This window comes from Antennarius striatus, chromosome 16 (genome assembly GCF_040054535.1).
Source record: "Antennarius striatus isolate MH-2024 chromosome 16, ASM4005453v1, whole genome shotgun sequence".
NCBI lineage: Eukaryota > Metazoa > Chordata > Actinopteri > Lophiiformes > Antennariidae > Antennarius > Antennarius striatus.
In genome coordinates this window covers 20815142-20829871 of record NC_090791.1, presented here as the reverse complement: position 1 = coordinate 20829871, position 14730 = coordinate 20815142, and the positions used below count along the sequence as shown (strand labels likewise).

The 14730-nt window shown below is 48.0% G+C and overlaps 1 protein-coding gene across 2 annotated transcripts; it reads right to left on the bottom strand.

The window, feature by feature from the left end:
• Window positions 1–27: 27 nt before the first annotated feature.
• Window positions 28–4820, bottom strand: scpep1 (serine carboxypeptidase 1). Of its 2 annotated transcripts, XM_068336205.1 has the most exons (13): window positions 4524–4818; window positions 4256–4395; window positions 3837–3926; window positions 3393–3548; window positions 2672–2746; window positions 2218–2290; window positions 1967–2004; window positions 1768–1896; window positions 1079–1163; window positions 884–997; window positions 674–811; window positions 409–572; window positions 28–191 (listed from the first exon to the last, which is right to left on the bottom strand). In XM_068336205.1, exons 1-13 carry the CDS (start codon window positions 4597–4599, stop codon window positions 129–131), a joined length of 1341 nt encoding a protein of 446 aa, XP_068192306.1. In that variant the 5' UTR covers window positions 4600–4818; the 3' UTR covers window positions 28–128. The 2 variants fall into 2 exon arrangements, with proteins under 2 accessions (XP_068192306.1, XP_068192308.1); XM_068336207.1 differs by lacking the exon at window positions 2672–2746 and having other exon boundaries at window positions 4524–4820.
• Window positions 4821–14730: the final 9910 nt, after the last annotated feature.

Here is a 14730-nt window from a genome sequence, read left to right as displayed (position 1 = left end):
CATGAAACACAGGAGCCATGATGGATGTACTGTTCCAGCTCACACACATGTGCCTCTTTATTTGGTTCATCAGGAAGTGGATTACAGACGTGATTGTCAGCCATTCCAGATGGCAGAAGGGGGGGTGATTAAACCTGCTGGGTGATCATCTTCATCATCTGTAGGGCCATGGGCCCCTGGTCTGAGGGGATCTGTGACGCAGAACAAAACAAGTTTTATTCTAACATCAGTGTGAGAATGAAGCTCAGGTCAGGATCAGTCTAATCTCTGGTCTCATCGTGTCTCTGTTCACTCACTACTCAGAACCTGAACACGATCTGATCAGGATGCAGAGCTACGGGGGGGTGGACCTCATCTGTGTAATGGTTCCTGACTCCAAGTGTCGTATCCATGGCGACAGTGTCTTACCATGTGACCAGCTTTGAGGATCCAATAGAAAGTGAAGTTCTTGTAGGACTTGTAGAAAGCACCGGTGATGCCGGGGGCGCTGGGGTCATCCAGGGGGGTCCACTTCAGTTTGGCAAATCCAGGCAGCCCCCCCCACTTCAGTCGCTTCAGCCACAGCTCCTGCCCTGTGAAACAGGAAGAGACGCCCCCTGGTGTCAGTGAGCTGCCACTGCTGGTGTAGACCATCTGATGGGTCCGGGGGGGGGTCTGGTTCCTGGTCGGTTACCCATGGTGTCCACGATCAGGTCCAGCTGGCCGTTGTAGACGGTGACGTTCACCCCCCCAGTCAGCAGCTGGTCCACCACGTCCACCACCGGTCGCATGAAGTCCCCGGCCATGGAGCTGAACACCTGGTCTGCCTGGCCTGGACACACAGAGGGGGGGCGGTTCTAACAGAGGCAGGTACGGGTCACAGGATGGGTGTGGAGCCACGCACCTCCCCAGGTGACGTTGTGAGGGATGATGCCCAGCTTCCTCCTGATCTCTTTGTTCATCAGCTCGCTCAGAGACTCGCTGTGGAGCGGCTGGACATGGCGGTGTGTCAGCAGCGCTGGAGGGGGGGTCAGTGTAACACGACTCACGTTTAGACTCCACACGCTCACTTCACGTCAAACATTCACCACCAGCTCACCAATGTGATCTCCTCCTGCCAACCAGAGGCGCTTCTCCTCCGTGTCCTGGGTCAGGATGTTGTAGAAGTTCACCCCGTTGGTGTTCTGACCGACAAAACGCCACAAACACGTCACACCTCACCATCCACTCACAACAGAATCACTACTGTGGACGCACAACGGCCCAATCAAAGACACCCACCATCAGGAAACACTGCAGGAGCTTCCTAACAAACACCTTCAGCAGATGATGGTCCATCAGGGATGTTGTTCAGTCATTGTAATAACCAAGATATATAGACCTCAGGACATTAGTCATCATGTGACCATTTAAGCCAATCACCTGCCAGCTCATCCACACCTGACGTGTCTACATTTGTGCCACACCTTCACCTCTAGCCTCGTCAGGACGGTTCATGTTCCTGGTCAGAACTAATAAAACTCCACATGAGGTCACATCTCAAACCGTCCCAGACTGTCAGAATGTCTCTTGTCCAGCAGGAACGCCGACAAACGGTGAAAAATATCTTTAAACTATAAGGTTGTGAAGGTAAAACCAGTCTGGAGCTTTACCCCAGGGGCAGGAGCAGTGTGTAACACACACCCACTGCCCTGATGGAACGAGGCGTGTGTGTTAGACCTGCAGCTGACGGGAACTTCCCCCACTGAAGGGGCGTGGCCCCCGCTGAAGGGGCGTGGCCCCACCCACCTGCTCCACCACCGTCTCGGCGACAGACCACAGCTCCGTGGCCTTCTCGAAGTCCTGCTCCTCCACCGCCGTCTTCACCTCGTCCGCCACGCGGCTGACATCGGCCAGGCCGGCGTCGTCCAGCAGGGACTGGGGGGTCAGACGGAGACCTCAGACCCCCCCGGTCACAATCACACCACTGGTGTCAGTGTTTACTCACCGTGCTGTAGAGGTAGGGCCCCCATGTCAGGACGGAGTCTGGACGGGCACAAGGGAGGACAAGGTCACGACTATAGTGATCAGAACAAGCACTGAACTCTAGGACCCCCCCACCACTGGGTCTCCCCACTGAAGAGGAACTTTATTTGCTCTTCATGATCCAAAAGAGGATCAGTTAAGAAGCCAAAATAAATAAAAAGACTAATTTCCTGAAGGATCTAGAGCCCCCTACTGGACAGGTAGGGTACTGACCCACTGGAGAGATCCACGAGTCCCCGAGGGCCACACCAGCAAAGCTGCACTTCACGCCCCCCCGAGCGATTTCCTGTGTGAAGACATTCAAGTAAAGAGTTCATGGATCATTTCCAGATGACACCCCAGCGTCCCCACCGGGGTTCACGTCCAGAAACATGAACCCCGTGTTCTACCTGACACACCGGACGACGTTCACACGTTCACGACCACGCCTCTAGATAAAACAGGCCGACTAGCCAGTCAACAGTCACACGTGCACTAGTGAACTCATCCATGTGACCTGTTCTCGCACCAGGTTTCCTGCTTTTATCAGCAGAAGGTCATTCTGGACGGACGTCCAGATGTCTTCAGGCTCCACGGCGCTCTTCTCACTCAATGACATGAATACTAGTTATCAGATCACTGAGGACCTGATGGACAACGCCCAGTGGGGACTTCCTGTGGGGCTCACCTTGGTGAGCTCCAGAGAGATCGCCGCCGCCATCTTCCCGCCGTACGACTCAGAGAAGATGTAGAAGGGGACGGTCTGCAAAGAGAACAAGTCACTGCCGTGGACGCTGATGGCGCTGCGTTCACACTCAGAACACGTGCTCCTGCCTCCGGGCAGCGCGCCACATCGGCTACAAGGGTTAGCATGCTAATCCGGTTCTTATTTAGTCAGTATTTAGTCACACCCCACCACCGGTGGGTGTGACCCCACCATCGGTGGGTGTGACCCCACCACTGGTGGGTGTGACCCCACCACCAACGGAGCGCTGCCTACCGGCCTACTGCAGGTCGACAGACGGGTTACGCTAACAGTTAGCCACCGGTCGTCTGAAGAGCGTTAGCGTGTGATCTTTGGTTCTGTTCAGGTGTGTGTGATCAGTGACATCACCGCCTCAGGGGTCACCATCATTCACACTTTGGAGGCTCACGCCTCAGCGCGTTGGGAGTAAATATTGACACAGCAGCTCCAGAAACACTGAGTCATCATCTCACACACACACACACACACACACACACACACACACACACACACACACACACACACACACACACACCCACACACACACCTGTCTCCATAGGGTCAGAGAACATATCCAGTTCCTTCACCTGAAACACACCTGAAACACACCTGAAACACACCTGAAACACACCTGAAACACACCTGAAACACACCTGAAACACACCTGAAACACAGCCCTCTGTGTGAAGAAGTGTCTGAGCAGCACCAGCATGTCTGAGGCCACCGTCTCCACGTCGGGGGCGTAGCGGTCCGGCTGGTCGGTGTAGCTGAAACCAGTTCCCACTGGGTTGTCCACGAACAACACACTGGCTGCCTGGACCTGAACACACACACACACACACACACACACACACACACACACACACACACACACACACACACACACACAAAGACAATCTGCGTTTCTGTTCCAGTGTCTCCAGCGTGAAGCTTCTGAAGCGGCCCCTGAGGAGGCCCCTGAAGCGGCCCCTGAAGCGGCCCCTGAAGCGGCCCCTGAAGCGGCCCCTGAAGCGGCCCCTGAGGAGGCCCCTGAAGCGGCCCCTGAAGCGGCCCCTGAGGAGGCCCCTGAAGCGGCCCCTGAAGCGGCCCCTGAAGCGGCTTCTCTCACCCAGCTGGTCTTTCTGGGCTCCTGGTCCCGGGTCAAAGGTCCGATCTCCTCAAAGTTCCCAAAGCCAGTTCCTGATCCTCCTGGCCCCCCCTAGAAACTCACAAACGTGTTCCATCAGTCAGAATCCGTTCCCACAGAAACGTAGAGTCAGCCCCGCCCCCATCACCCACTAGCCAATGGGAAACAAGCTGGAGATGATACAGAACATTCCAAGTGTTAAAACTACTTCCTCCTTCCTGGTTTAAACTGTTCTAGTCACGGGGGGGCCTTCAGACAGCCATCGTCATTCTGACCCCCCCTGACTGACGCTGTCACACCCCTGGGAGCCATCCAGGTGTGTTCTCACACCTTCATTTCTACCTTTACCCACTAAACCCTGGTGTTAGTGATGCTGGAGGGGGGGGGGGCTGCTGTCCCACCTGGAGCCACATGACCAGGGGGAGGCTCCTGTAGTCTGCCGGCCCCCCATCAGCGTAGTAGAGCCACCAGAACATGTGGGCCCCCTCCCTCACGTCCACGTAGCCCCAGGCTTCCTCCCCCGACACCAGCGAGGGCAGACCTGTGGGGGGGTCAGACCAGCCTGGTTAGATGCCACTGAACCTGCAGGCTGCTGGAGCAACGAGCATCAGAATAACACGGGATTATCTCTAATCCAGATGTTGCGGATTAGAGGAGGGACAGTCTCACCTCCATGTGTGATGACGGACAGGAACACCACCCGGGACAGGAACACCACCCGGGACAGGAACACCACCCACACCATCGTTCAGGAATCTCCTTCTGCGCGTCTGTCGGCGAATTTATGGAGTCCAGATGTCACGTGACTGCCCCGGGATCAGCTGACGGGACTTCCGTTTCTTCTCCACTAAACAACACGTTCGCATTGATCTGCTTCATGAAATGGATGTAATCTGACTACAAATATACCCGGATTACTTTAAACTATCAGGTACTCCATGTAATCGTTGCTGAGGGGAAATAGAAGGTACGTTTGATTGTTTTTAACAGTGATTATCTGTCCCGTCCACTAGAGGGCGGTGCTGTGAAGAAATCAGTCATGACGGTATTTCCTGTTAGAACTTCAGCTTCAAAATAAAAGCTCTTAAATAAATCACGCAAAAATAAGACGCTTGCTCCTGAAGTTTGATGAGATTTTTAAAAAGTTTCATCAAAATATTTTTAAAAAGTATTTCTCCCGAGATATTAACATGTCTCTTGTCAAGAGATTAAAAAGAAAAACGTCAGAAGCTTTTCTGAAGGCTTGGAGTTTGTTGCTGCCTGACCTTTTAAAAATAAAAAATTAAATAAATAAATACATAAATAAATAGTTTGACTAAATTAAGGAAAATCCTCTCATTTATTTGACAAATTCAGCCAGTGAACCACGGCGTACACAAAACACAACCACAAATTACGGTTAGGTAATTTAAAAATCTCTCTGTATAAGTGTCTCATGTTACAACATCTGGACACCTGCAGCTGACAGACAGGTGCTCTCACCTGTGCAAGAACATGCAAACAGAAAAGCTCGGAGGAACATTTGAACCCAGGACCGTCCCACTGCACCTGTGGCATAGAGCCATCAGTAGGTCGATTACGCTGCATAAATATGATTTAGATGTTTAATTTGCATTTTAATTACTACAGCTCATGTTCTGAGTATGATGATATTTTCTGGGTGTGTTCTGTAACAGTAAGATGGGTGGTTAAATGTTTGAAAATGTTGTAATCTAGCAGTGTGCATTGTCTAACTCCTGCCAGCAGAGGGCGCGTTCGCTGCACTCTGTGCAGCATTCAGAGAACGAGAACACACACTTGAACGTACATTTATCGTGTGTGTGGCTCCAGCTCCCCGCGACCGCGGATGAAGCGGTAACAGAAGATGAATGGATTTTGTTCAACATGTGTTTGCTTGTGTCCGTTAGAGGGCGCTGTAGGAGAGGCAGGATGAGACTGAGTTAGAAATGGGCTTCAAAGAAGACACAGCACTCAGGAGGGACATTATAGTATAAGCTTTTAATTTTTTAAAGTTTAATTTTCAAGGTTTTCTCTTTAAACTGAATTGTTTGCTTTTTGGGTTGATTTTTTTCTTCTTCTTCTTGTTTTTTTTTTTTTTAAATATATGTTCTATCAGAAGGCCTAAAGGAGAAGAGTTGCTCAGGTAATTCAGCATTCACAGTCAAACCTTCATACGATTAAACAACAAAACTGTTTCTTTTTTTTTTTTAAATATTCTTGTCACTTTTTCACAAATGTGGTTCAATTATTACAGTTTCACCGTTTTGTTCTTTACATGTTTTAAAAATAGAAAAGGTAAATAATAAACATTCCATTGAAATATGATTTATACAGTTCTTATTCTTCTTATTTCACTTCTCTCCCCAGTGTTGTGACAGTAAAATTATATCCAGCATCAGTCTTTATAGAAGAACCCTGTTCATTAATGAAGGAAAGCCTCTCGTCTGTTCGTCCCTCATCCTTCTGGTGTCTCTGCCTCCTTCCTTCATCAACTCAATAAAACTAACCAATCAAATGATTGGAGGTTTACAGTGAATCTGTGGCGTTCATCTCTGTCTGGACTCCAGGGATGAAGTTTTCCTTTTTCTAAAATGATGCACTCTGAACATGAATAAACTCAGCATCCATTCTTACTTTAACGCCGGTGGAAGCAGCAGGATGTTTACAGCACATGAATAGTTTGATGTGATGTGACAAACAAACAAACAAACAAACAAACAAACAAACAAACAAACAAACAACAAAACAACATAAAAGACAAAAGAAGAAAACAAAGTTATTTTGACTCCAGATAATTTGCTACTCATGTATAATAAAAAAGAAACGTTTAAATAGATTTTTGTCCCAAACTGCTTCCAGACAGGAGGAACGGAGCGTCGCTGCTGCGTCTGACAGAGGAGAGGCTTCCCTTCACAAGGTCATGAACGATAAGTTAGTGTCACCATTTTAGTTTCCTGTGCATGCATTTAGAATTCATCTCTGAAACAGAACCAAATGAAATAAAAGGAAAAAAATGAAACTAAATGAAACTAAAGGGTCACGAAGTACAGCAAGGGATGCCAAAAGAAGCTTCTTCCTAAAGGACTGAGGAAAGAGGAGGAGGAGGAGAGATGTGAGATGAAGGACATGTGATGAAGAGTCACTTCATGAAGTCAGACTGGAGTTCTAGAGTTTACCTCGCTAAACATCATCTACCCTGAGTCACCGGGTTCGTTTCCTCTGATACGAAGTGAGATTTAGTTTTTTCCTTGTTTCCTTTTAAGAAGCTGAGGAGGTCATGGTTAAATCTAGGTTAGGTCTAGGTTAGGTCTAGGTTAGGTCTAGGTTAGGTCTGGGTTAGGTCGAGGTTAGGTCGAGGTTAGGTCTAGGTTAGGTCTAGGTTAGGTCTAGGTTAGGTCTAGGGTAGGTCTAGGTTAGGTCTAGGTTAGGTCTAGGTTAGGTCTAGGTTAGGTCTAGGGTAGGTCTAGGTTAGGTCTAGGTTAGGTCTAGGTTAGGTCTGGGTTAGGTCGAGGTTAGGTCGAGGTTAGGTCTAGGTTAGCCAGTTTCCTCTGGTCGACTTGTTCAAGCCCACACTCTGGAAAAACTACTCAGTTTGCTAAAAACTGTAAAATGTGATGCAATTAGTTGATAAAAATGCAACAATTCCAGTTTAACTTGTGCCTGTTCTAATTGATCTCGCTGAGGCTTGATGTCGGGACTTATATTTGTCCTTGTCTGCGTTTCAGTCCTCTCTCAGGGGTCAGGCTCGGGTCGTTTGCCACAACATTCTTCCTCTTGTGCACATTTGTTATCACACAAATTTAAAACCCTGAAAAAGCAGAAAGCATTGCTGCTCTGTTCTTCCACACTTCTAACAAATCAAGGTTTCTATTAGTCCATCGAGTCCATCCATCACTAATCATCTCCCAACCACCACGTACGTCAGAGATGTCTGACGGCTCAGGAAATGTACAGATGTCTGCCCCATTGGGGCTGTTTCCATGCACTTTTGGGATCACTGTTTCCCATACATGAAAGCACCAGGAGAACGTGGAGAATGCTCGTAGTCATTTCTAAGTGATACCACAGAATTCAGTCTTTTACTTTCATAAAGCCTTTCCGTGACTTTTCTACCTCTGTGCTATTTAAAATGTTTCGTTACCACTGAAAAGGTCTTTTGATAACTTTGATATTTTGAATTCTTCAGGACTCGTTCAGGTGTTTGATGTCAAGCGTTCTTCTTTTAGCTAGCCTAACCTTCAGCTCCTTCAGCCAAACTACAGAGCTTGTCAAAGCCAAGGTTTTATGCAGCCGACTGGAGTGGAGATGGAAACACGCAGCTTTAGCATCTCATGACATCCCTATCTGGACTCATTACTGGGATTCTAGAATCTGGCCTTTTTCTAAGTTGAGCAAATATATGACAAGATGGCAAAACATATAAAAACAGTCTTTAAGTTGGTTTGGCCCTTGTTTATTGGGTTTTTTATTGACTACAGACAATTTTGGGGAGGGGGGGGGGTCACTCATGCTAGAAGCTTTACTTTTGTTTCCTTAAATGCCGTAGGTTGTAGAGCATTTATGATGCAATACCAATCTAAAAACAGTATTGAACAGTATTATTGTCATCTGCAATGCATTTGCTCAACATTGATGGATCATCACATATTGTTTTATTGTTCTGTTGCCAGACTTAAACTCTTCCCTCCTTAGAGGGGGGGTCTATCTATGACACAATGACAGAAGCCTGGAGCCCACGTGGTGCATGCAATGCCTCTCTATGTTCATGCTTGAGGAAAAAAAAGCATTTGTCGATGCATTAATATGATGTTCATGAGTCGTTATAATCGCTTGTGTTAAAATATAAAATTCTATTTGACACATAAAACCATTGAGACAATGTTGACAGAATAGGAATCATTACATGAACGACTGACAGAATGTTCCCCGTGGTACAGCTACAGTACAGTACATGGTAGGCTCGTGGTGTTTTTACATTTCTCAAATGGACATTTTTACCATTATGATGGTATATAACAGCAACATGAGAACCCCTCCCTGATCTCATCACATACAGTACAACATGACAGAGAAACACCCTGAAAGAAGGAGACCGACTGCAGAAAGACTCGTGTAGACCAACATGACACAGAAATCTTCTTGCAGGCTTCAAGTAGGACTGCAGATACGACTTAAACATACAGAACTGATAATAAACTGCATTTGAAATCAACCGTTTTGGAAACCCACACTGCAGCATCGTAACATTTCAACATTCTCAGATTTTTGATATGGAATATTCCTGAGATAGGCCCTGCTTTCTCATGGATTTTTTGGCTTATTGCTATTCCCCAACACTCAAAATGATACGATCCAGAGAATAGTGTGTACGTCTGAAGAAATGAAACCAAAAGCCAACTAAAGGAGTAAAAGCACTGCAGCACATCTGTTGAGAGCTCACAGTGTGGACAGCAAACCTTTGGTCCACACGTTGCCCAGTGTAGTCCATCAGTTCTCCTTCAGTCCTGGTCCTGAAGTTATGGGGGTCAGTTCACTACTGGACACACTGAATGCTACAATCCATAATACTAATTACGCTTCGGAGTATGATCATGCTTTTATATAATGCAGGACCTTTGACACTATAAATACAGAATGGACTGCAGCTTGATTTAGAAATATAAAAAAAATGAGCTGGAATTATTTTATCTTGCTCTTTAAAAAGTGAACCACCAGAACTTGGCTGATCTAGATTTCTACAATTGAACTTCTAACTCTTGCAAACATGCAGCACACCTTCTCAAGACATCTGCCTAGGGCCATGCAGTCCGCAGTCCACCATGTTTGCACAGGGGGTTTTCTGTGTAAACGTGTGAAAGTAGCCGGTGACATGGTGTCACACGTGTGATTTGAATGGGTCGTCATAGATACCACAGAAGCAGAGCAGAGGTTTCTGGGACTACCTCACTTCACAGGTGTGTGGAGAAGGGACGAGATGTGCAAAGAGGTGAAAAGCAGAAACATTTTTTTTGGGTGGGGGGGGGCAGGAACAACTTTAAGTTGGTCTGACTGAAGCTGTTCCTGATCGCTGGGGGGTTTGTTTTAACCTCTGATCATACATGTCAAACACAACATGTGAAGTTAGACAATGCAAAGCAGCAGAACCGGTTCATCTTGCATAAACTGTTCACGTCAGTGATAAGAACCAATTCTAAACACGGGATGTGAAGAACGTCCCTCCTGAGGTCTGTCTGGACGCTGTGTCCACCAATGGATGGTGGGTCAATGATGGGTCCAGTCAGGGATCCATAGAGGAGGGGACTAGACACGTGTGTCACATGTTGTCTCACTGGCCTCTGGGCACATACGTGTTGGAACCCCCACGCTGTGACTACGAACACCCCCCCATTCTTCACCTTCAACTCATTTGTGTCTCTGGCGTCTCCTGGACCACCAGAGGTCTGTGAAATCCATGACCAGTGTTCCCTAAGCCCCGCTGGTCTACAGAAATGAGTCCAGGTTGGGGGGGTGGGGGGGCGCCAGGTGGGGCTCAATGCACAAATATAAATTAATATAGATTATTTAAAATGAAAAAAAGTCAACACATCAACATAAATGATGAGAAGGACCAGCACCATCCAGATAATCCAGATTACATCCTAGTTGTTTCCATCAGACGCTGGTCTGGTAGCTGATGGCGGTTGATGTCACGTTTAAACACGTGTGTCTGTGGGACTTCACCTCAATCTGTCTGCAGATGGTGGCACAACAGAGTCCGTGTTGGGGGGCCGTGGCCGATGCCACGGTCACATTTACTGATGAAAACATTTCAAAGACTTCACTCCAAAGGTTGAACCATGACTTCTTTTGTGTGGTTCACCAGTTCACCCGTTCACCAGTTCACCAGATGTGACCCTGATTTAGAACCTGTCATCCTTTCAGTCTTTAAAATAAAATCCGACTCAGTTAATAAATAAGTATGTTCAGAGGAAGCTACAACACTAATAAGAAGGTGATTATTTTCCTGAGTGGTGTTTGAAAATCAAAGTGTAGAAATGATCAGGGCGGGGGCTTCATCAGGTGACTGTGTGAGTCTGTAGGTTAATAAACTGACATGAACATGACACCGATGATAAGATCTGCAGATGACATCTGGTCCAACCCACCGACTGAGATCTTCAGGAAACCAAAGAATCCCTGAAGGAAAGTGAGACGATGGCAGAATGCTGGATTCTTTGGCTCTTGTTTCCAATGGCTCAATGCAAAAAACAAAAGAAGTTAATGTAAAAACCCAGACATTTAGTTGTACATTCCTGACACCAGACCATAATGTAAGGAGGCAGAAGAAGAAAGAAAACCTAAATGGATAAATGATGTGGGATTGTCACACAAATTAGGGTTAATTCTGGCATTTGTTCAAACTCCAGTTGCAGCTACATCTTTAATGAATATTTCTATTTAATCCCAAATATTATCTATTAATTGTCCTAATCCCATCTGAGAACACTGATGGGACTCACCTACAGCTTCTTCATGAAAACAAACATTAAAAATAAATCTAATCTCACGGAATTACGGCTCCTGTTTGGCCTGAGGTCACTCAGTGACCGTCCCGGGGGCTGCTGGGAAATAACTTCACCATCCTTCAAGGTCACAAACTAAAGGAACACGTGAACACACGTGAACTCCAGGACATCTCACAGAGCATAGTTCAACGTGACGGACGGCGGTAATCCCGTTCAGATTGGGACACAGAGCTGCCGATGGAGAGAGTTTCTGTAAGGGTTCTGGTGACAAACGGGACGAAGAAGAGGAGGAAGATGAAGCAGAGCAGCAGCCAAGTTCGAAGTGCAAATAGTAGTAGAGTAATAGTAGTAATAGTAATAAATACTTGCAGAAGTGAAGAGTTGTCTTTTTTGGATTTTAGAGCAGAAGGGAGTCTCTATTTAATTTATAACCAACAAAATAAAAGTGGGTCGATGTTGTAAATCTTTTTTTCTTTGAGTTTTGTTTAAAATAAAACCTGGAATCTTTAATAAACGTGAACTTTTTCTTCTTTTATTTATTATTTCTTTATCTTTTCTACAAATCTGTTGCATATAAGATAATTTTTTGTTAACTTCTCATTTTCTAGCCCTGTTTTCATGGGGGGGGGGGTCAGAATGGCTTGCAGAAGTCATGCAGATTATTCATGCTGGTAAACAACGTCATAAAACACGTTTCTGATCCGTGGGTGAGGTCAGAGGTCGTCTCCACACCGGATGGAGACGTTCTTTATTTAATCATGGTCTCTCTTCTCTCCTCACATCCACAGAGGTATTGAATGTAGGGCGGCCTGCAGCATCTCTGCCCCCCTCCCTCGGACCATCTGGATGGGGACGGGGGGCGGCTCCTCCTCATCCATCATGTCTTCTGAGGAGCAGTTTCCTGCAGAAGTTGCTGTTTTGCACATTTTAGCAGCCAGTTTGAGGATTAAAAATAGCTTGAACATGATGAAGTCATGACTTATCCGTGACGCTGGTGGAACAAACACGTGTGTGGTCCATGTTCACGTGTCCCCGTCACCCTCCCTGCTCCTCTTAACCTGCCACTTGTGTTTTTGACCATCTTTCTTTGGGGTTTCATTAGTTTCATTCATGCCATGCAGTTTAGCCAAAGAGAAGGAGCAGCAGCGATGCAGGGGGGGGGGGGGGCACCAAGATACAGTTAGAGGGGGGGCCAAAGAGAAAAGGTCAATCACATCTTTGTAGTTCAGGACACCCCCTTTAGTGGATGTTAGGGGCGGTTTACTCCAGCCGGGGGACTGCTGGTCACCTGACCCCATCGGGGGTGTCCAACCAGAGTCTTCAGAAGGTCTCAGAGTGTCTCCAGTGAGGTCCAGGTGAGATCAGGTAGGTAGGATCATGTCAGACACACACGTGACACGACCTGTCAGACACACACGTGACATGACCTGTCAGACACACACGTGACACGACCTGTCAGACACACACGTGACACGACCTGTCAGACACACACGTGACATGACCTGTCAGACACACACGTGACATGACCTGTCAGACACACACGTGACATGACCTGTTCAACACACGTGACACGACCTGTCAGACACACACGTGACACGACCTGTCAGACACACACGTGACACGACCTGTCAGACACACACGTGACACGACCTGTCAGACACACACGTGACACGACCTGTCAGACACACACGTGACACGACCTGTCAGACACACACGTGACACGACCTGTCAGACACACACGTGACACGACCTGTCAGACACACGCGTGACACGACCTGTCAGACACACGCGTGACATGGTGATGTCTTCTGATATGTGTGAGTAGATTTCATTCAGCGGTCTTGGAGCTCAGCAGAGTTTAGTGGGGCAGCGGGGGCCTGGGTGACCCCAGCTCTGGATCGGACCCTGCAGCGGTCCTCAGGTGTCCCCGTGGACCCCCCCCCCCTTGCATAGTGCTTCCAGTGATAAAGTAATGGAGAAACCAGTGCAGATCAAAGGGGGTTCACACAGAACCAAAGGAGAGGTGTGGAACCCCCCGTTGTCTCCGGTCCTCTGGCTGCCTGCAGGGGGCGTCCTCACTAGGGGGCGTCCTCACTCGGGGGCGTCCTCACTCGGGGGCGTCCTCACTCGGGGGCGTCCTCACTCGGGGGCGTCCTCACTCGGGGGCGTCCTCACTCGGGGGTGTCCTCACTGGGGGGCGTCCTCACTCGGGGAGGTCCTCACTGGGGGGCGTCCTCACTTGGGGAGGTCCTCACTCGGGGGCGTCCTCACTGGGGGGCGTCCTCACTGGGGGGCGTCCTCACTGGGGGGCAATGGGAGTCCAAAGGCTGTGGAGATACCATCACTGCCTTCTTCTGCACCTCCAGCAGGGCTGCACATGGGTGGATCACGGTGATGTCGGTGGTGATGTCTACCTCTAGTGTTTCCTCTTCTTCTCTATCCCCCCCCTCGTGACTGCTGGGAATCGTGTTGGGAGAGATGGAAGTGGGGGTGGGGGGGGTGTTAGAAACTCAACACTGTAATGGAAGAAGAGCAGAGATCATGGTGAGGATTTGACGGAGCGACCCTTGACCCTCAGACACCAGACTGGATGGAGGGGAGAAGCTGAAAAAGTTCATCAAACTATAATTTGACTGAAAACTGGATTTAACCCTTCAGATGATGCTGGTGGGTAAGGTAATGTGGGCGGAGTCAGAGAAATGGTCCAATGGCATTAGAGATGAACACCGGAAGTTCACAGACACTAAACCTGAACAGGTTGTACCTCCAGATGCTGATGCTGATCTGTGATCAGATAACAGTTATGAGACACAACCTGGTTACCAAACGTTTGGTGAAGTTTTCTACTTTTCTACTCCAGTGTGAGGAAACTGGACACGACTGAACTGGTTCCTCTGGGTTCCTCTGAAGCACCTCAGGGTTTTACACCTTTATGACTGAGTAGAACTAATGTAGCCGCAGAGGACACAAGCCAGTGTCTTATTGTGCCGGTCCCAAGCCTGGATAAATACAGAGGGTTGCGTCAGGAAGGGCATCCGGCGTAAAACTTTTGCCAAATCAAACATGCAAATCAAACCTATGACTTCCATACCGGATCGGTCGAGGCCCGGGTTAACAACGACCGCCATCGGCGCTGTTGACCTACAGGGCGCCGGTGGAAATTTGATTTCTGTTGGTCGAAGAAGGAGAGGAGGAAAGTGTGTTCGTAGGAAGAGAGAGAAGAGGAACACCAAGAGTATAGGACTGAGAGTAGGGACGTTGAATGTTGGAACTATGACAGGAAAAGGTAGAGAGTTGGTTGACATGATGCAGAGGAGGAAGGTAGACATACTGTGTGTCCAGGAGACCAGGTGGAAAGGTAGCAAGGCTAG

Excerpts from the sequence above, each read along its gene's own strand:
- scpep1 (XM_068336205.1), bottom strand. The coding sequence starts at position 4,599 with ATGGTGTGGGTGGTGTTCCTGTCCCGGGTGGTGTTCCTGTCCCGGGTG. Across the intron at positions 3,927-4,255 it reads CCCTGGTCATGTGGCTCCAG|GGGGGGCCAGGAGGATCAGG; the intron begins GTGGGACAGCAG and ends GTGAGTTTCTAG. Across the intron at positions 812-883 it reads TCACAACGTCACCTGGGGAG|GCCAGGCAGACCAGGTGTTC; the intron begins GTGCGTGGCTCC and ends CTGTGTGTCCAG.